The sequence below is a fragment of the Fundulus heteroclitus genome, unplaced genomic scaffold, assembly GCF_011125445.2.
Source record: "Fundulus heteroclitus isolate FHET01 unplaced genomic scaffold, MU-UCD_Fhet_4.1 scaffold_40, whole genome shotgun sequence".
Lineage (NCBI taxonomy): Eukaryota > Metazoa > Chordata > Actinopteri > Cyprinodontiformes > Fundulidae > Fundulus > Fundulus heteroclitus.
The window spans coordinates 1,778,902-1,798,730 of record NW_023396813.1 but is presented as its reverse complement, the minus strand read 5'-3'; the positions used below and the strand labels follow the sequence as shown (position 1 = coordinate 1,798,730).

General features: G+C 43.1%; 1 protein-coding gene across 1 annotated transcript; it reads left to right on the top strand.

Moving 5' to 3' along the window:
• The first annotated feature begins 231 nt into the window (after nt 1-231).
• LOC105921974 (ubiquitin-conjugating enzyme E2 L3) lies at nt 232-17,886 on the top strand. Its single transcript, XM_036130954.1, has 4 exons — nt 232-363; nt 3,661-3,756; nt 3,842-4,028; nt 15,354-17,886. Exons 1-4 carry the CDS (start codon nt 337-339, stop codon nt 15,506-15,508), a joined length of 465 nt encoding a protein of 154 aa, XP_035986847.1. The 5' UTR covers nt 232-336; the 3' UTR covers nt 15,509-17,886.
• The last annotated feature ends 1,943 nt before the right edge of the window (nt 17,887-19,829 follow it).

The following is a 19,829-nucleotide window of genomic DNA, read 5'->3' as shown; positions in this document are numbered from 1 at the left end:
ATAGGCACCAGCACCCCCGCAACCCCATGAGGGATCAAGCGGTTTGGAAAATGGATATATATATATATATATATATATATATATATATATATATATATATATATATATAGCCTGTGTTATATATATGTGCAGCTTACATTACATGCCTTAGTTTATAGGCATCTTCTCTGATTCACGTTCACAATAACAGAACTGAACTTTTTTCTGCCACATACAATATGGCGGTGACGTTGACGTGCGAACCTGCGCCCTATGACGCGTCTACGTATATGATGTCTGTGGAGCCGACAGTTTTTGTTGCGCTGTGCATTCTGGGAACAACACAGTGACTTCAAGATGGCGGCGAGCAGAAGGCTGGCCAAGGTAAATGTTTTTGTTTGAATTCTACAATACATTTTTATTACTGCATAATGGCTCTATTAGGGCCGGACATCGCGATGACATTGTGTCTAAGAGCATACAATATAATGCGTCTGGCTAATGTTGTGGAAACGGTCTTATTCTTTAAAGCTAACTAACGAGAGGTCATTGCTTGTCATCAAGCCTGGAAGCAACGTACTGGTAGGCCACAGAATCCACTTAGTCCTCGCAAGACACCCGTGTTTTGGGTTCTACAGATGATTGGGTATCGGAGTGGTGGTTTGATTGAAGAACTGGGGGAGGGCGAATTGATGAGGTTTAAAGGCCCATTCATACCTCACGTAAAAGACGGATACGGATACGTGTGGAGTGTTTCATACGTTCTAACCGTCGATTTCGTCCGTACTTTGACACGAAAATTGGGAGCTTACGCTTACGGACGAAACGGATGAATACGGAGCAATACTACCGGAAACGGTGGGGGCGCTATTGAGTTTGTAGTACAAAATGTCAACAAAATCACGAAGAAGGTTGTAATTCTGGGCTTTAAGCAATGGCGGGATTCGAGGAACAACTTGCGGAGCTTGTCCGCAACTACCCACACATATGATGTTTCGTGTCCGGGGCACAGGGACAAACAAAAAGTTTACTTACGGAGCAAATACAACAAAATCACGTATTGGACCGTCGCCGTGTGACGAATCATTGGCGCTCAGCACTGCCACCTAGAGGGAATATTGGTTATTGCGCACCTCAACGGACGGAGGTATGAAGGACTCAACGGATAGAACGTACGGACAGAAATACGGACGTGCAGGCCAAACGTAGGGTATGAATGGGCCTTTAGATGCGGTGTCCAGACGTACAAAATTGTGAAAATGTTAACATTGCGTTTCATTTACTGCTAGAAATTGTTTAGGTGAGGTGTTGAGCCAAATGTCTGGGAAATTCGTTATTTTTATCTAAAAGAATGAAATTTCACTTATTGCTCCTTTAAGCCTTGATAAACCAAACAGATATTTCAGCAATTCACAGCCTCTTTCATGCCTAAAATTGTTCTAAAAGTTAATTTTATATCAAAGAAAGTGTAATTTATAAAGCTTTACTCACTGTGGTCATGTGAAGGGGTACTCTTTTGAAAAGTGCTATAATCTCTGAATCCTCCTTAGTATCCTGCTTGTAATATAAACCGTACCACTGAGTGAAATATTGAATGAAGTGACAATGTTTATATATTTTTAAACCTTTGACGCATTAAATTTTGCGCAGCTGTTTTTTCAAAGTCGACGTAGTTGATTACATCGACTAATCATTGTAGGCCTAATCCACAGCACAGAAATTGTCCATAATATCATTTAGTCAAGAGTTCACTGTAGCTGTATATTTTTGGGTGGCCATGTATAGCCTATTATTTATTGCCTTAAAAAATTCTATTCTGAAATGGCTCCAATTCTAGAGCAATGAAGCCAAAAGCTAAATTTGGTTTGTCAAGAGTCAAAGAAATTATATCAGAAAAGGCATTTTATCCACATGAGATAACCATAATTGGTGTGTTTTCAGTCACTGTCATAAAAAATAAACTTATTCTTATTGTAAATAGCCTATTTATAGCTTACTTATTATGACAAGTAAGATATATATATATATATATATATATATATATATATATATATATATATATATATATATATATATATATATATATATATATATATATAAATATATATAATTCTGATCAAATCGGTTTTTGAGGATACAGACACAAGCTGAACAAATTGAATCATTAGCAAACTTCCCCACTGGGTTTTCCCAAAACTGCTATCAGTGATCGAGATTCTCAAAAGAAAACAAATAGTGCTATTCTTCTTACAATATTTCTAAGCACCCTAACATTTACTGAAAGATGATAACATAAAGAACAAGAACAGTACATTAAAAAAATATAAAATTGTGTTTTCATTTATGATAAATCACTCTAAAGTGACAATGTACCAAAGTTTATGCTGACAGTATTGTCAGAAATAATGCATTAAGAGTCTGTAAATACCTGGATCCAAGCACCTGTAGGTGTTTGTGAGAGTGTGCTTGTGTATGTAAAGTTTATCGAAAAGAAAAAAGCTCACTAGTTATTTACAGACTCACTTCCATACCGAAAACCCCTAATATTATCTTCAGCTGTCACTTTATACATGTCATATTAATTAATACTGTATATACTTTGTTGATGGTATCTAGGCGCTACTTTATTGTATGTATAATACTTTATCCACTGGTTGTGCTGTTCTTTTTACATCTCTCTTTGCAGGTGAAAAAGCAGGCTGGTGTTGTTTTATCATTCTCTCCTTTTTATTTCACTTTTTCTCCCCCTCCCCCCTCCCCCCCTTTCTCTCTTCTACTTTCTTATTGTAGTGTCCATATAATATGAAATATTCCCTGCATAAATTATAATAAAGCTATTTACATGTATAAATCAAGTGGAGCACTAAAAAGTGGTATGACTCCACTTGTGAAAGTAAAATCTGTTGGGCGGTTTTTTCCATTAAGACAACAATTCTTAATGCCACATTTCCAGACAGGACATATAATAAAATAAAATATTCTCAAGTTATTTCCTATGCCTCCTTTTCTTGTGCTTTTCAAAGAATCCTGCAAATCAATGAGCAGCCACATTTTAATTGGGAGCAGACAGGACAGCTAAATTTTGGATGAGAGGATGGAACATTTTTATATAGTCAAATCATTTACATTAGAGTTTTTTCTGTTTTCTTTTAGACATGTGCTTTCTGGCACCCAGAATTGTTTTTTTAGTGCCAAAGATAGCCCAACAGATTTACTTTCATAAGCGGAGCATTACCCCTTTAGCTATAGTGCACACTTGACACTCAGGCAAAACACTTTATCGGACATTATTTTGGGATTATTTCAAATTCATTGCACACAGAAATGGAAAGGTAAAATAGAAAGAAAGGGGAGGCAAAATGGTAAAAGGGAGAGGTGACAAAAATAGAGTAGATGAAAAAGAGCACAAGATAACATCCTCAGTCTGCTTCTATTCCTGCAGAAAGAGAGATAGAAAGAACAACAAAACAAACAGGAAAAGTATCACAGGTACAAACAACCAACAATAACATCACTCAAACATCCACAGCAGGGATGGACTCCCCTAAGTCACGTGTGTCAACCTGTGCTTATATATTTTTTACTGTTATGTATGACTTTTCTAGATTGATTCATCGCATTACAGTTGCAGTTGTGATTTTTGTTGTTGTTGTGTAATACATGTCGTGTTTGGTTTATTAGGAACTTGAAGAAATTCGGAGATCTGGAATGAAGAACTTCAGAAACATTCAAGTTGAGGAATCAAACCTATTATCATGGCAAGGGCTTATTGTTCCTGTAAGAAGTTCTCTCTGTTTTTGTTTTTCTGATCTGATTTGGCTTAATTTGGGCCTCTAGTTTTAATCATTAATTTGTCTTTCAGGACAATCCGCCATATGACAAAGGAGCGTTCCGGATTGAAATAGTTTTTCCAACCGAGTACCCGTTCAAGCCTCCCAAAATCACATTCAAGACAAAGATTTATCACCCTAACATTGATGAGAAAGGTCAGGTGTGCTTGCCTGTGATTAGTGCTGAGAACTGGAAGCCTGCCACAAAAACTGACCAAGGTGGGTGGTGCAAGGGGTACTTTGAATATGATAAAATGTTTATTATTATTATTATTATTATTATTATTATATATTTTTGCTTTAATCAAAAATGATCTAGCTAAACCTCTGGATAAAGCTAGCTGGGCTATTTTACCAACAAAAAGGGATTTCTATCAATAAACAAGAATCTTTGTCACTAAGTTACCATAATTACATTTTTGAGTAATTGAATAATTCAGTTGAATAATTCTCAGTTGAATAATTCTCAATGGTTCAAGAACCCGTGGAATCAGCTGTCTGTCAACATGTAACTGTGACTATGAATTGGTCTGGCAGTTTATTGAGATTCATTATTGATAACCTTTACAGGTTTGGAAAATAATGTGTTTTTAAGTCTGTTCTGTTCTTGAATCATTTACCTGAGGGAAGTGAGACAAAAGTGGGTGAGATCTGGAGCAGTACATCTGGCTCTTTTTTTTTGGACTTGTGGAGCACAAACCTGTCACTGAATCATCATGGTTAGACACAAAATGCTTTTGATTGTAGCCCTATTAAAAGTTTATTTGCAGCTGAGTAGAAAGTCGAGTCCGTTTCAGTTTCCTGAGAAAGAAAAGCCATTGTTGGGCCTTCTTCACTGCGTGGTAGGTGTTCACGGTTCAGGAGAGGTCGGAGGAAATGTGAATACCCGGGAATTTTATTCTGTAAACACAGCATGTTTGTCACTCAAAGGGTATTTTTTTTGTTTTAAAAACACTTAAACATATTAAAATCAGTACTAAAACAAAATAGCACTGTAGAGGGGAGATGAAAAAAAATATCCGCCTCAAACGTGCTGACAGATCTTGCCCAGCAAACAGTAAGTTAGTAATTTGGAAATGTTACTCGCACTTTATGCCTTATAAACGTTTCAAAAAACACAGGTTAATATAGTAAGGCTTTAACTATAGACTTTAGAACAACAGTTTCAGAATACTGGAAACATAAATAATAATGATTTGTAATCAGTCAGATGAGGACGATCCAGTATTAGTATCGTGTTGTGATAGGAACGTACTTTATGGAACCCGCAGAGATTTCCAATCCACAACTTATGTCTGTGTGTTCTGCTGAAAAGTGTTCAGAGTCTCTGATGGCTGCTCAGCTAGGTGGTGGCTAATTGGATGGATTTTCTGAACGAAGCTGTGTTACTACATGTTTCTGTTCAGGAAATCCATCCCATGGTTAGCAGCCTGCTAGCAGAGGTGCATTGAGCTGTGACTAACCAACTTTTAATCACGTGTCTGCTGTATAGAAATATTTCACACTAGAAACACTGCAAAGCAACGCTGCAATGTACAATGTTTACAAAGCCGTTATACCAAGATGCAGAAGCTCGGTTTCAACCTACAATCGGAATCAAATGTTATTCAGCACGTTCGTGGTTGCAATCAAGAATTTGACTTCAGATCACAATGCTTGTATTGTGTAAAAAAAACAATTAGAGAAGTAACAGCTAACAGAACAACAAACTACAAACTAGGGTATTTTTTCATATATATTTATATGTATATATGTTTTTTTTCTTTCAGCAGAGTAGCTGGCTCCCCTGGTTGTAATGTGTTACAAAAACAACTTATTAACAAATGTCTTTGATATGTATTTGTTCTGACCTGTGGGAAACAGAGATTGGTAGTTCTATTTTGCAGCCACTAGATGGCATTGGTTATGAGCCAAATGTTTGGCCTTAGACTTCTGTAGGCTGCCATCTTGGTACTGAGCAGTCAGATAATCTTCATACATTCTATTTGGAGAATGCATTTTCTGTAAGTACAGTGTTGATGGTACATTTATAATTTGGTTATTATGTATATTATATTGTGGATGTTACACTAGGATTCGTTTCATGTTCAGTTTCATTGTGGATTTGTTAAGAGCTTGTCACCATATTGGTAGCCACATGTGTTCCATACATTATATTGTGATTTGTCGTTGATATGTATGATAACTTACCTCATAGCAGTAATCTATTAATTTATGGTTTGTTGCTTGCCTCTGTCAGTCTGCCCCAGGGCAGCTGTAGCTACTAACATAGCTCACCACCGTCAGGGTGTGAATGTGTGTGTGAATGGGTGAATGACTGAACTGTAGAGTGAAGTGCTTTGGAGGTCATCAAGACTAGTTAAAGCGCTATACAAGTACAAGCCATTTACCGTTTTACCATTTATTTATGGTTGTATTTCAGTTTTACCCTATCTTCATGATGTCAGTTAAATCAGCGTTCGAAATAAAGCCCTGTGACATTGACTGCAGCGTGTCTTTCTAGTTATAGAAAAAAACAAGCCTCTCCCAGGGCTGCCACCTTACCGTGGTGGAGGGGTTTGAGTGTCCCAATGATCCTAGGAGCTATGCTGTCAGGGGCTTTATGCCCCTAGCAGGGTCCCCCAAGGCAGACAGGTCCTAGGTAAGGGACCAGACAAAGAGCAGCCCAAAACCCCCCCTTATGATGAATACGAACAATAGACGTTCTGTTCCCTCGCCTGGACGCGGGTCACCGGGGCCCCACTCTGGATCCAGGCCTGGAGGTGGGGCACGTTGGCGAGCGCCTGGTGGCCAGGCTTTTGCCCATGGAGCCCGGCTGGGCTCAGCCCGAAGAGGAATCTTTGGTCCCCCTTCCAATGGGCTCACCACTTGTCGGAGGGGCCAAAGGGGTCGGGTGAATTGTATAACGGGTGGCAGTAGAGGGCGGGGACCTTGGCGTTCTGATCCTTGGCTGCAGAAGCTGGCTCTTGGGACGTGGAATGTCACCTCTCTGGTGGGGAAGAAGCCGGAGCTTGTGCGCGAGGTTGAGAGGTTCCGACTAGAGATAGTCGGACTCACCTCGACGCACCGCTCTGGCTCTGGAACCAGTCTCCTTGAGAGGGGCTGGACATTCTCCCACTCTGGAGTTGCCCCTGGTGAAGGGTGCCGAGCTGGGGTGGGCATACTTGTTGCCCCTCATCTCGGTGCCTGCACGTTGGGGTTCACCCTGGTGAACGAGAGGGTGGCCTCCCTCCGCATACGTGTGGGGGGACGGGTTCTGACTGTTGTTTGTGCTTATGCACCAAACAGCAGTTCAGATTACCCACCCTTTTTGGAGTCCTTGGAAGGGGTACTGGAGAGTGCCCCTCCTGGGGACTCCCTCGTTTTGCTGGGGGACTTCAACGCTCACGTGGGCAATGACAGTGAGACCTGGAGAGGCGTGGTTGGGAGGAATGGCCCACCTAATCTGAACACATCCCAAACACGTCCTGAGGGAGGTGGGGGACATTGAGTCCAAGTGGACCATGTTCCACGCCTCTATTGTTGAGGCGGCTGGTCTGAGCTGTGGCCGCAAGATTGTCGGTGCATGTCGCGGCAGCAACCCTCGAACCCGCTGGTGGACACCAGCGGTGAGGGAAGCCATCAAGCTGAAGAAGGAGTCCTACCAGGCTTTATTCGCCTGTGGGACTCCGGAAGCAGCTGATGTGTACTGGCAGTCGAAGCGGCGGGCGGCTCGGCTGGTCGCTGAGGCAAAAACTTGGGCGTGGGAAGAGTTCGGAGAGGCCATGGAGAAAGACTTCCGTAAGGCTTCTAAGCGATTCTGGTCCACCATCCGGCGTCTCAGAAGGGGGAAGCAGTGCACCACCAATACTGTTTACAGTGGGGGTGGTGTGCTGCTGACCTCGACACGGGACGTCGTGCATCGGTGGGCGGAATACTTTGAAGACCTCCTTAATCTCACCAACACGTCTTCCATTGCGGAAGCAGAGCCTGGGGACTCTGGGTTAAAAAAGCTCCTCGGTGGCAAGGCCCCGGGGGTGGATGAGATTCGCCCTGAGTACCTTAAGGCTCTGGATGTTGTGGGGCTGCGTTGGTTAACGCGGCTCTGCAGCATTGCGTGGACATCGGGGGCAGTTCCCCTGGATTGGCAGACTGGGGTGGTGGTCCCCCTATTTAAAAAGGGGGACCGGAGGGTGTGTTCCAACTACAGAGGAATCACACTCTTAAGCCTCCCTGGTAAGGTCTATTCAGGGGTTCTGTAAAGGAGGGTCCGTCGGATAGTCGAATCTCGGATTTGGGAAGAGCAGTGTGGTTTTCGTCCTGGCCGTGGAACACTGGATCAGCTCTACACCCTCAGCAGGATCCTGGAGGGGACATGGGAGTTTGCCCAACCAGTCTACATGTGTTTTGTGGATCTGGAGAAGGCATTCGACTGTGCCTCCAAATCCGAGACCATGGTCTTGAACCAAAAAAGGGTAGAGTGCCTTCTCCGGGTTGGGGAGGATGTGCTGCCCCTAGTGGAGGAGTTCAAGTATCTTGGGGTCTTGTTCACGAATGAGGGGAAGATGGAGCGGGAGATCGACAGGTGGATTGGTGCAGCGTCTGCTGTGAAGCGGGCGCTGTACCGATCCGTTGTAGTGAATTGAGAGCTGAGCCAAAAGGCGAAGCTCTCGATTTACCGGTCGATCTACGTTCCTACCCTCATCTATGGTCACGAGCTTTGGGTCGTGACCGAAAGAACGAGATCCCGGATACAAGCGGCCGAAATGAGTTTTCTCCGTAGTGTGTCTGGGCTCTCCCTTAGAGATAGGGTGAGGAGCTCAGTCATCCGGGGAGGACTCAGAGTAGAGCCGCTGCTCCTCCACGTCGAGAGGAGCCAGTTGAGGTGGCTCGGGCATCTGGTTAGGATGCCTCCCAGACGCCTCCCTGGTGAGGTGTTCTGGGCACGTCCCACCGGGAGGAGACCCAGGGGAAGACCCAGGACACGCTGGAGGGACTATGTCTCCCGGCTGGCCTGGGAACGCCTTGGGATTCCCCCGGAGGAGCTGGCCCAAGTAGCTGGGGAGAGGGACGTCTGGGTCTCCTTACTGAAGCTGCTACCCCTGCGACCCGACCCCGGATAAGCGGAAGAAGATGGATGGATGGATGGATGGATGGATAGTTATAGAAAAAACAAGACTTTTTGACAAAGCCATAACAGTATTTAAGTTATTTTGACAGCAAAAGTCAACTTAAGTTTGAAGTTCAAAGAAACGATGTAGTGTTAGGCTTGGAAGTGGACCCAGAATTCAAGGCAGACAAACAGAGGTGTTTAAACAGTTTATTGAACTCAAAAACTGATCGGGTGGCGTCGGCGTCTACAGCGGACACTTCTGCTGGAGGAAACAACAGGTTAGTGACCTCTTTTAGCTTGGGGTGCTTGAGCACAAACGTGTCAGTCACTAACCTGGTCCCAATGTTCAGTTTTGGTCCAGAAGTTGAGGTAGACACCAGCTGGCGGGTCGCCAACCCGGCGTGACAGTTGCCCATCAGTGAGTTCCAGGCAGAGGGGAAACAGAGCTCGGAGAACAGGCAAGAGGTCAGAACCGTGAAGACAGACGTGAACAGGATGATCAGGAGGATGAACCAGATGTCGGGGCGAGGTCCAAGGTCAGAGCCAGGTGGTCAGATGAGGTGCCAGAGGGAAATCCAGGACGAGGTCGGGACACAGCAGGCAGACTGAACAAGGGCAGGCAGGCTCGGTAGTCAGGAAACTGATCCGGTCGGTGCACAACGGGCAGAGATCAGGCGGATAGTCAGGTCAGGCAGAAGTCGAAAGACAGGTCAGGCGATCAGAATCAGACGGGAACGGACAGGCTCAGAAGTCGAGAGGCAGACAGGTCAGGATCAGGTAATGAGAACAAATAACACTGGAATAAGTCTCACCAATAGCTCGAAATAAACTGGCACTGTTGTCTGGTCTAAGAGCTGGTTACTAGTGGGAGCAGGTGGAACAGATCTGAAGAGATGAGGAATGGGCGGAGGTAAGCAGGTGTGTAACATGAGAGATTAGACCAGGCAAACGTGCACCTACTTTAGTACTTTGTGCAGTATCTTTTTTCAGTTTCAGTAAGTGATGACAAGCTTTCTACACCTCTCGACTCTTAATATTTATTTGTGTGTGTGTGTGTGTGTGTAAGCAGCTTCTTTCCAAAGCTGTTTATTGTCCCCTTCTGAAAATTTAATAAACTACCAGCCCAGTTCATACTGGTTCCAGAGGATGTTGATCCCGTGTAAGTCTCATATTTTAACTTTTCAGGGACTGTTTGTGTTAGGGATTATGAGATTCAATTGGGAGTTTTCATTTTATTTGGGAGCAGACAGGACAGCTAGATTTTGGATGAGAGGATGGAACATTTTCGCATAGTCAAATAAGTTATTTTTTTGGGGGGGGGGGGATTCTTCGTGGCTCTAGTGGCTCACTTTTAAACACAGTAGGCTGACAGGAAGGGGGTGGAAGAGAGGGAGAGACATGCGGCAAAGGACCCCGGGTCAGAGTTTTACCCAGGTTGACCGTGTCGAGGATAAAGGTCTTCATACATGGGTCGCTCAACCCGCTGCGCCACCAGCAAGCCCCACATAGTCAAATCATTTATGTTAGAGTTTTTTGTGTTTTCTTTTAGAAAACTGTCTGGCACCCAGAATTTCTTTTTTAGTGCCAAAGATAGCTCAATAGATTTACTTTCTTAAATTCAAACATTTGTTAGGACATACTTGCAATGTGTGCAGTGAACGTTTATATTATTGCTAATGACCATTTTGACACTTCTTGGTGAGTGTTTGTCTTGTCCATTGATGCAATTGCACATTATTTTACATAGTTTTGTTGCCTGTTACCTTCTGGAAAGATAATAAATACTGATTTTTGAATAGATCCCCTAACATACTGATAGCCGTGTATACTAGCCAGTTTAATTCAATTCAATTTCAATTAAATTTTATTTATATAGCGCCAATTCATGAAACATGTCATCTCAAGGCACTTTACAAAGTCAAGTTCAATCATATTATACAGATTGGGTCAGATTATACAGATTGGTCAAAAATGTCCTATATAAGGGAACCAGTTGATTGCATCAAAGTCCCGACAAGCAGCATTCACTCCTGGAGAAGCGTAGAGCCACAGGGAGAGTCGTCTGCATTGTACATGGCTTTGCAGCAATCCCTCATACTGAGCAAGCATGAAGCGACAGTGGGAAGAAAAACTCCCCATTAACGGGAAGGAAAACCTCCGGCAGAACCGGGCTCAGTATGACCGTTCATACTGAGCTCGACCGACTGGGAGTTACAGAAGACAGAGCAGAGACACAACAAGAGAGACAAAAACAGCACAGTAGCACACATTGATCCAGTAATCTGTTCTACATTAGATGGTAATAGCGGGTAAGCCGTCTTCTCTGTAAGATGTCACAGTTAACAGAACGCCAGACCAGGTGTACCTACTATGAAGAAAAAGAGAGAGAGCAAAAAGTTAAAAGCTGAAATGACGACAGTCATTTCAATGTAATACAATGCAAAACTGGAGAACAGTAGACTGAAGAACAGTAGAAATCAGTAGAGTGAGAAAATTAGACCCTGATGTCCTCCAGCAGCCTAGGCCTATCACAGCACAACTATAGAGATAGCTCAGGGTAACATGAGCCACTCTAACTATAAGCTTTGTCAAAAAGAAAAGTTTTAAGATTAGTCTTAAAAATAGATAGGGTGGCTTCCTCACGGACCAAATCTGGGAGTTGGTTCCACAGGAGAGGAGCCTGATAGCTAAAGGATCTGCCTCCCATTCTACTTTTAGAGACTCTAGGAACCACCAGCAGACCTGCAGTCTGAGAGCGAAGTGCTCTGTTAGGAACATACGGGGTAATCAGAGCTCTGATATATGATGGAGCTTGATTATTAAGGGCTTTATACGTTAGAAGGAGAATTTTAAATTCTATTCTTGATTTAACAGGAAGCCAATGAAGGGAAGCTAAAATTGGAGAAATATGATCCCTCTTGTTGATTTTCATCAGAACCCTTGCCGCAGCATTTTGGATCAGCTGAAGACTTCGAACTGCATTTTGTGGACTTCCTGATAGTAAAGAATTACAATAGTCCAGCCTTGAAGTAACAAATGCATGGACTAGTTTTTCAGCATCACCCCTGGACAGAATGTTTCTAATTTTGGCGATATTCCAGAGGTGAAAAAAGGAAACTCTGGAAACCTGTTTAATATGGGATTTAAATGACATGTCTTGGTCGAAAACAACACCAAGATTTTTAACTTTATTACCAGAGGCCAAGTTAATGCCATCCAGATTAAGTGATTGATTAAGAACTTTACTTTTTGAAGACTCTGGCCCAAAGATTACAACTTCTGTCTTGTCAGAATTTAAATGCAGGAAATTTAAAGTCATCCAGCTTTTGATGTCATCAAGACATAACTGCAGTCAAAGTAACTGATTGGATTCATCAGGATTTATGGATAAATATAGCTGAGTGTCATCGGCATAACAGTGGATATCCCATGCTGTCTGATAATTTTGCCAATCGGAAGCATATATATATATAGTAAATAGAATTGGTCCAAGGACTGAACCCTGTGGTACTCTACAAGTGACCCTAGAGTTTGAGGAGGATTTATTATTAACATGGACAAACTGGAATCTGTTCGACAGATAAGATTTAAACCAGCCTAATGCTTTTCCCTTAATCCCTACAGTATGCTCAAGTCTTTGTAGGAGAATATTGTGATCAACTGTATCAAATGCAGCACTGAGACCTAACAGGACAAGTATATACACAAGTCCATTATCTGAGGCCATGAGAATATCATTGGTGACCTTCACCAGAGCTGTTTCAGTGCTATGATGAGCTCTAAAGCCTGACTGAAACTCCTCAAGTAGGTCATTACTTTGTAAATGTTCACATAGTTGATTAGCAACTACTTTCTCAAGAATTTTAGATAAGAAAAGAAGATTAGATATAGGTCTGTAATTTACTAACTCATCTTGATCAAGAGATGGTTTCTTAAGTAAAGGTTTAATAACAGCTACTTTAAAAGCCTGTGGTACATATCCATTTACCAAGGATAGATTAATCATGTCTAAAATAGGACCACTGATCAGAGGGAATACCTCCTTAAACAACTTGGTTGGGATTGGGTCTAACATACAGGTAGAAGGTTTAGATGAAGCTAAAATTTTAGATAGCTCAGAAAGCTCTACTGCTTTTAAACAGTTCAGACACTGCACAGGTTCTAAGGATTCCTCCAATGCTGCCTCACTTACTGAGGACGAGGTAATCATATTTGGGAGGATGCCAATAATTTTATTTTTAATGGAATGAATTTGGTGGCAGCCCCTCCCTGGTGGAGGGGTTTGAGTGTCCCAATGATCCTAGGAGCTATGCTGTCAGGGGCTTTAAGCCCCTAGTAGGGTCACCCAAGGCAGACAGGTCCTAGGTGAGGGACCAGACAAAGCGCAGCCCAAAATGCCCTTATGATGAGTACGATTATTGGACCTCGTGTTCCCTCGCCCGGACGCGGGTCACCGGGGCCCGACTCTGGAGCCAGGCCTGGAGGTGGGGCACGTTGGCGAGCGTCTGGTGGCCGGGCTTTTGCCCATGGAGCCCGGCTGGGCTCAGCCTGAAGAGGTGACATGGGTCCCCCTTCCGACGGGCTCACCACCTGTCGGAGGGGCCAAAGGGGTCGGGTGCATTGTGTAACGGGTAGCAGTAGAGGGCGGGGACCTTGGCGTTCCGATCCTCGGCTGCAGAAGCTGGCTCTTGGGACGTGGAATGTCACCTCTCTGGTGGGGAAGGAGCCTGAGGTTGAGAGGTTCCGACTAGAGATAGTCGGACTCACCTCGACGCACCGCTCTGACTCCGGAACCAGTCTCCTTGAGAGGGGCTGGACATTCTTCCACTCTGGAGTTGCCCATGGTGAGAGGCGCCGAGCTGGGGTTGGCATACTTGTTGCCCCTCATCTCGGTGCCTGCACGTTGGGGTTTTCCCCGGTGAACGAGAGGGTGGCCTCCCTCCACATTCGTGTGGGGGGACGGGTTCTGACTGTTGTTTGCGCTTATGCGCCAAACAGCAGTTCAGATTACCCACCCTTTTTGGAGTCCTTGGAGAGGGGGTACTGGAGAGTGCCCCTCCTGGGGACTCCCTCGTTTTGCTGGGGGACTTCAACGCTCACGTGGGCAATGACAGTGAGACCTGGAGGGGCGTGGTTGGGAGGAATGGCCCACCTGATCTGAACTCGTGTGGTGTTTTGTTGTTGGACTTCTGTGCTCGTCATGGATTGTCCATCACAAACACCATGTTCAAGCATAAGGGTGTCCATATGTGCTCTTGGCACCAGGACACCCTAGGTCGCAGTTCAATGATCGACTTTGTTGTCGTTTCATCTGATCTGCGGCCGTATGTCTTGGACACTCGGGTGAAGAGAGGGGCGGAGCTCTCCACCGACCACTACCTGGTGGTGAGTTGGCTCTGATGGCGGGGGAGGAAGCTGGTCCGACCGGGCAGGCCCAAACGCACTGTGAGGGTTTGCTGGGAACGTCTGGCGGAGTCCCCTGTGAGGCGGAGCTTTAACTCCCACCTCCGGGAGAACTTTAAACACGTCCCGAGGGAGGCGGGGGACATTGAGTCTGAATGGACCATGTTCCGCGCCTCTATTGTTGAGGCGGCTAGTTGGAGCTGTGGCCGCAAGGTTGTCGGTGCATGTCGCGGCGGCAACCCTCGAGGAAGCCGTCAAGCTGAAGAAGGAGTCCTATCGGGCTTTTTTGGCCTGTGGGACTCCGGAAGCAGCTGATGTGTACCGGTAGTCGAAGCGGCAGGCGGCTCGGCTGGTCGCCGAGGCAAAAACTCGGGCGTGGGAAGAGTTCGGAGAGGCCATGGAGAAAGACTTCCGTACGGCTTCGAAGCGATTCTGGTCCACTATCCGGCGTCTCAGGAGGGGGAAGCAGTGCAGTACCAACACTGTTTACAGTGGGGGTGGTGTGCTGCTGACCCGACCCCGGATAAGCGGAAGAAGACGGACGGACTTCTAATGTCATTAGGTTGTGAAAATCAGTGCTCCTATTTCATGAAAAACTGCAAAAACCTCAAATAGTCACATTTGTATTTAACAACATTGGTGGGTTCTATATCAGTTTTAACCAGTTACTGAGAGCCTTGTAGGAGGTCCAAAAAGCCATTTGTGGTTCTGGAGCCACAGGTTCCAGCACCCTGCTAGATAACTTTTCATTGGTTTGCATATAAAGGTGAACTTGGCAGCATTTTTTAATAACTAGGATCAGAGGGAATACATGTAAATGACATTGAATCTGTTATGATTGCATTAAATTGTTTCAAAATGTCTGTAAAACGTTATACATATATGTTGCATATTGGTATTTTATAAACTATTAAATGGAACTTGTAAGACTGTTGTCAGATTTGTGCCAGTACGTTTTAAGTAACATTAACCAATAACAACTGGTATCTCTTAAAAAATGCATTTTTTTAAATATAAAATTGATTTCTTTGGCTTTGTTTCTCTTCCAGTTATTCAGTCCCTCATTGCACTGGTGAATGATCCTCAGCCAGAACATCCCCTGAGGGCAGACTTAGCAGAAGAATACTCAAAGGACCGTAAAAAATTCTTGAAGAATGCAGAAGAATTTACAAAGAAACATGGAGAAAAGCGACCCCTGGACTAATCAGTCAAGTTCATAGCCCTTTCTTTTCCTCTCTTCTTCTCCTCTCCTGTTCCCTGCTCAAGAGGTTATCTATCCTACCTGGTGTAAAATACCTCTAAATCATAGTGCTTTTACAATCTTTTCCACACTTATTTGCTGCACCATTCCACTCTGCAGGCATGGTGATGTCAATGTGCAAGCGAGGTGTGACGGCTAAAGCATCCCTGCCCATCCATGATTGTCTGTGGATCAGGCAGGCTCCCTTCTGTCCTCTGTTTCTGTATAAGATGATCTGATTGTCTCTAACGTTTTACCTTTAGTCACAATGTAAAAATAATTGTTAGAGAAACATGATGCTCACAAATAAGTCGGATGTAAAAATTCTAAGAAATGTATTCCCTTTTCTTTTCTATAAACCTTTGTTTATAGATCTATAGAATATAGATCTTATGTATACATTTTTGATGACCTTAACTTTTTCCATTTTGTCCCAGTCATTTTTAAACAAAATAAATGTAAAAATAAGAAAGTTGGAGCTAGAACATTTAAAGTGTATTCACTGAAACAAGCTTATTGCTTTCATCTACCACATTTTTGGGATTCGCACTACAAATCATTGTGCACTAAATAAGCAACCTTCTTTTCAGTTCAGCATTCCTACACTTTTTTTCAATACAGATCACATTAAGACAAAGCTTTTGCTCTTGTTTAGTCTATCATTAAAAGGTAGTTTTTTTTCCTCAAGAATTTCACCAGTAGATGATGTTTTAATAAGTGTTTGTTGTATGAAAGTCGGCAAGAATATTAGAAATTAGCACTAAAGCTTGAAAGTCATTTGTCTTTTAATCTGGGTCTAGCAAATACAGTTCAAATGTTTAGAAATATGCACAGACTGTTGTTTAATCTTCTCAAACTTTTATAGGAATAGAGAAAACATTTGTTAAGCGTTTCTTAGTTCAAATATATCAAGTGGGGCTATTGGCATAACATTCACATCAGATGCTGGCAACAACCCACGTAATCCAAACATAAAGAAATCAAAGCAAAGTTGTCCACAAATCTGTATTTAAACACTTGAATTGACGGGCAATAAACATGGAAAGCATGAAGTATGTGTGAAAAGGCATAAAAAGCTAAGAAGCCAGCTACAATCTGTCAGTATTTAGAAAGCGTTCATGCTGCTTTATTATCAGCTGGTTTACTATTAGCTGGTGGCGTATAAAAAGGTTTCCCATAACTAAATGGTACCATTGGTAAAAGCAAAGAGACTATCAAAAAGTTTTACTATTGAAAATTTTTTTATGATTTACGGCACAACCACACTCAACCTATATGGCCTCCACCAGAAGGTTACCCTGTTAACAGTTCCTTCCCTACCTGTTAGTGGATAACCAGCTTCCTGACCAGCCGCCAAAAGCAGGTGAAGTTGGAAAACATCTTCTTCCACTCGAGAATAATCAACATTGGCTCCACTCTTCTCTTGGTCCTCTCCTCTCTATACACTAACAACTGCACATCTGCGGACCCGGACTACGGAGTTTTGCAGACACCACTGTCATTGGTCTGATCCTGGCTTTTGTGATACAGACAGAACCACTGGTGCACACAGAACCACTTGAAACTAAAGACAGTGGACGTCTGGAGGAACCCCCGCCACACACACATTCATTCACTCCGCTCCCCCTTACTATCCTCAACAATGCTGTACTGTGGATCACTTCCGAGTTCATAAAAGCCATCCTCTCTCAGTCTTTGACATCCATAAAATGGCCCGGCAGAGACTGCATCAACTTAAAAAGTCTAACTTTCCTCAGGAGCTACATACATTCTATACAGCCTCCATTTAGTCAATATCCGTGGTTCAGCTCATCTACTAAACTTGACATGTCCAAACTGCAATGAACAATTAGATCTGCAGAGAGGATCACCAGGGCTTTCCATGCTTTCATGACCTGTCCAGGGCCAGTAAAAGGGCAGCTAAAATAGCTGTTGACCCAATCATCCTTGCCCAAGGCTTTTGCCCTCATGTTGGCGCTAAAGAGCACTGACGGTTAACACGAGCCAAAACAGAGCCATTTTAGCCTGTGACTCTTAAACTACTTTACAATCAGGGTAACTAGCTTCTCTGCTGAGCGAGAAAAAAATCTAATACTTACTGATATGTATGTGTTTGTATAGAACAACATATGTATGGAAGAAATCTCCGCTGTTTACACTGCCCCTGTTCTTACCTTTTCGTTGGATGTTTTTTTTTTTTGTTATAGATTGTAGTTTTGCTATTATGCTTGCTGTTTACTTGTCTGGATTCCAGCGCTCACATCGTGTAAAAACAGGCAAAGTCAAATTCCTTGTTTGTACCCACAAACTTGGTGATTAAAGTTGATACAGATTTTTATTGATTCTGACTCATTCCAAGCAGTACTTTATTTTTTTAGAAAGACCCAGAAATGGGAGGTGCTGTTTTTCCTATGAAAAAGAGTGGTTCAAAATCACATCTGAAATATATATATTGTTACTGTGTACAGTAAAAATCTCAAGTTATTACAAAGAAAGGCTTCCCCACATTTCATTCCAATTTCTTACCACTAACCTTATTTTTAGACTACATTGTTTTAAGTGTGTATTAAGTTGCTGCAAACCTGTGGTGTAAAACGTAACATTGGTGGCCCCATCAGAAATATTGAAACAGAAAAACCTTGACATATTCATTACTGATTTTTCATGATGTTTACGTTGACATTTTGATGTTACCTTATTCACATATGAGATGGATTATGACACACACAGCTACTTAGCCACCGTTAGATCAATGCTTAATTCACTTTACATCTATATTTGTTGGTAGGACACTAAATTAGAAGAAATTGGTTGATTTCAAAATAGTATTATTTTCAAAGCACAGTTGCCATGCAGCCAGAAGGTCCTGGGTCTTTCTGCATGGAGTGTGCATGTTCTGCCTGTGCATGCTCGGGTTCTCTCCAGGTACTCTGGCTTCCTCCAACAATCCAAAACATATGACTGTTAGGTTGATTGGCCTCTCTAAATCTGTGCTTGTTTGTCTCTCTTATTGTGTCTCTGCTCTGTCTTCTGTAACCCCCAGTCAGTCGAGGCAGATGACCGTTCATACTGAGCCCGGTTCTGCTGGAAGTTTTTCCTTCCCGCCAATGGGAAGCAATTTCTTTCCACTGTCACTTCATGCTTGCTCAGTATGAGGGATTGCTGCAAAGCCATGGACAATGCAGACGACTCTCCCTGTAGCTCTACGGTTCTCCAGGAGTGAATGCTGCTTGTCAGGACTTTGAAGCAATCAGCTGGTTCCCTTATATAGGACATTTTTGACCAATCTGTATAATATGATTGATTTTGACTTTGTAAAGTGCCTCGAGATGACATGTTTCATGAATTGGCGCTATATAAATAAAATTGAATTGAATTGAATTAAATTCTCCTTAAGTGTGTGTGTGTGTAAGAATGGTTTTATGTCTTTTTGTCTCTGCGTTGCCCTGTGATAGACTGGCTACCTGTCCAGGGTGTACCTCGCCTCTCGCCCATTGACAGCTTGAGATAGACACCAGCACCCCTTGCGACCCCACAAGGGATAGACAGAAAATGAATGGATGGATATTATATAAATTTAGTGATATTCTGAGGGACTTCGGGGTATAGAATTAAAACTATAATCAATTTTTCAATTAAATGTTATTTATATAGCACCAATTCATGAAACATGTCATCTCAAGGCACTTTCCAAAGTCAGATTATACAAATTGGGTCAGATTATACAGTTAGTCAAATAATGTCCTATTAAAGGAAACCCAGTAGATTGCATCAAGTCTTGACAAGCAGCAATTACTCCTCCTGAAGAAGCGTAGAGCCACAGGGAGAGTCGTCTGCATTGTTCATAGCTTTGGAGGAATCCCTCATACTGAGCAAGCATTAAGCGACATTGGAAAGAAAAACCTCCAGCAGATTCAAGCTCACTGAGAACAGTCATCTGCCTCGACCAACTGGGGGTTAGAGAAGACAGAGCTGTGACACAAGTGAGACAAACAAGCACAGAAGCACACATTGATGCAGTAATCTGTTCTACATTAGATGGTAATAGCAGGTGATCTGTCTTCCCTGGATGATGTTACAGCTAACAGAACGCCAGACCAGGTGCACCTACTATGAAGAAAAAAATGACGGAGAACAAAACCATAAAAGCTGAAATGACAAGCAATGCAGATTGGAGAACAGTAGAAGAACTCAGTAGAGTGAGAGAAATAGACCCTGATGTCCTCCAGCAGCCTAAGCCTGCAGCAGCAACTATAGAGATAGCTCAGGATAACCTCAGCCACTG

Excerpts from the sequence above, each read along its gene's own strand:
- LOC105921974 (XM_036130954.1), top strand. The coding sequence starts at position 337 with ATGGCGGCGAGCAGAAGGCTGGCCAAG. Across the intron at positions 364-3,660 it reads CGAGCAGAAGGCTGGCCAAG|GAACTTGAAGAAATTCGGAG; the intron begins GTAAATGTTTTT and ends TTGGTTTATTAG. Across the intron at positions 3,757-3,841 it reads GGCAAGGGCTTATTGTTCCT|GACAATCCGCCATATGACAA; the intron begins GTAAGAAGTTCT and ends TTTGTCTTTCAG.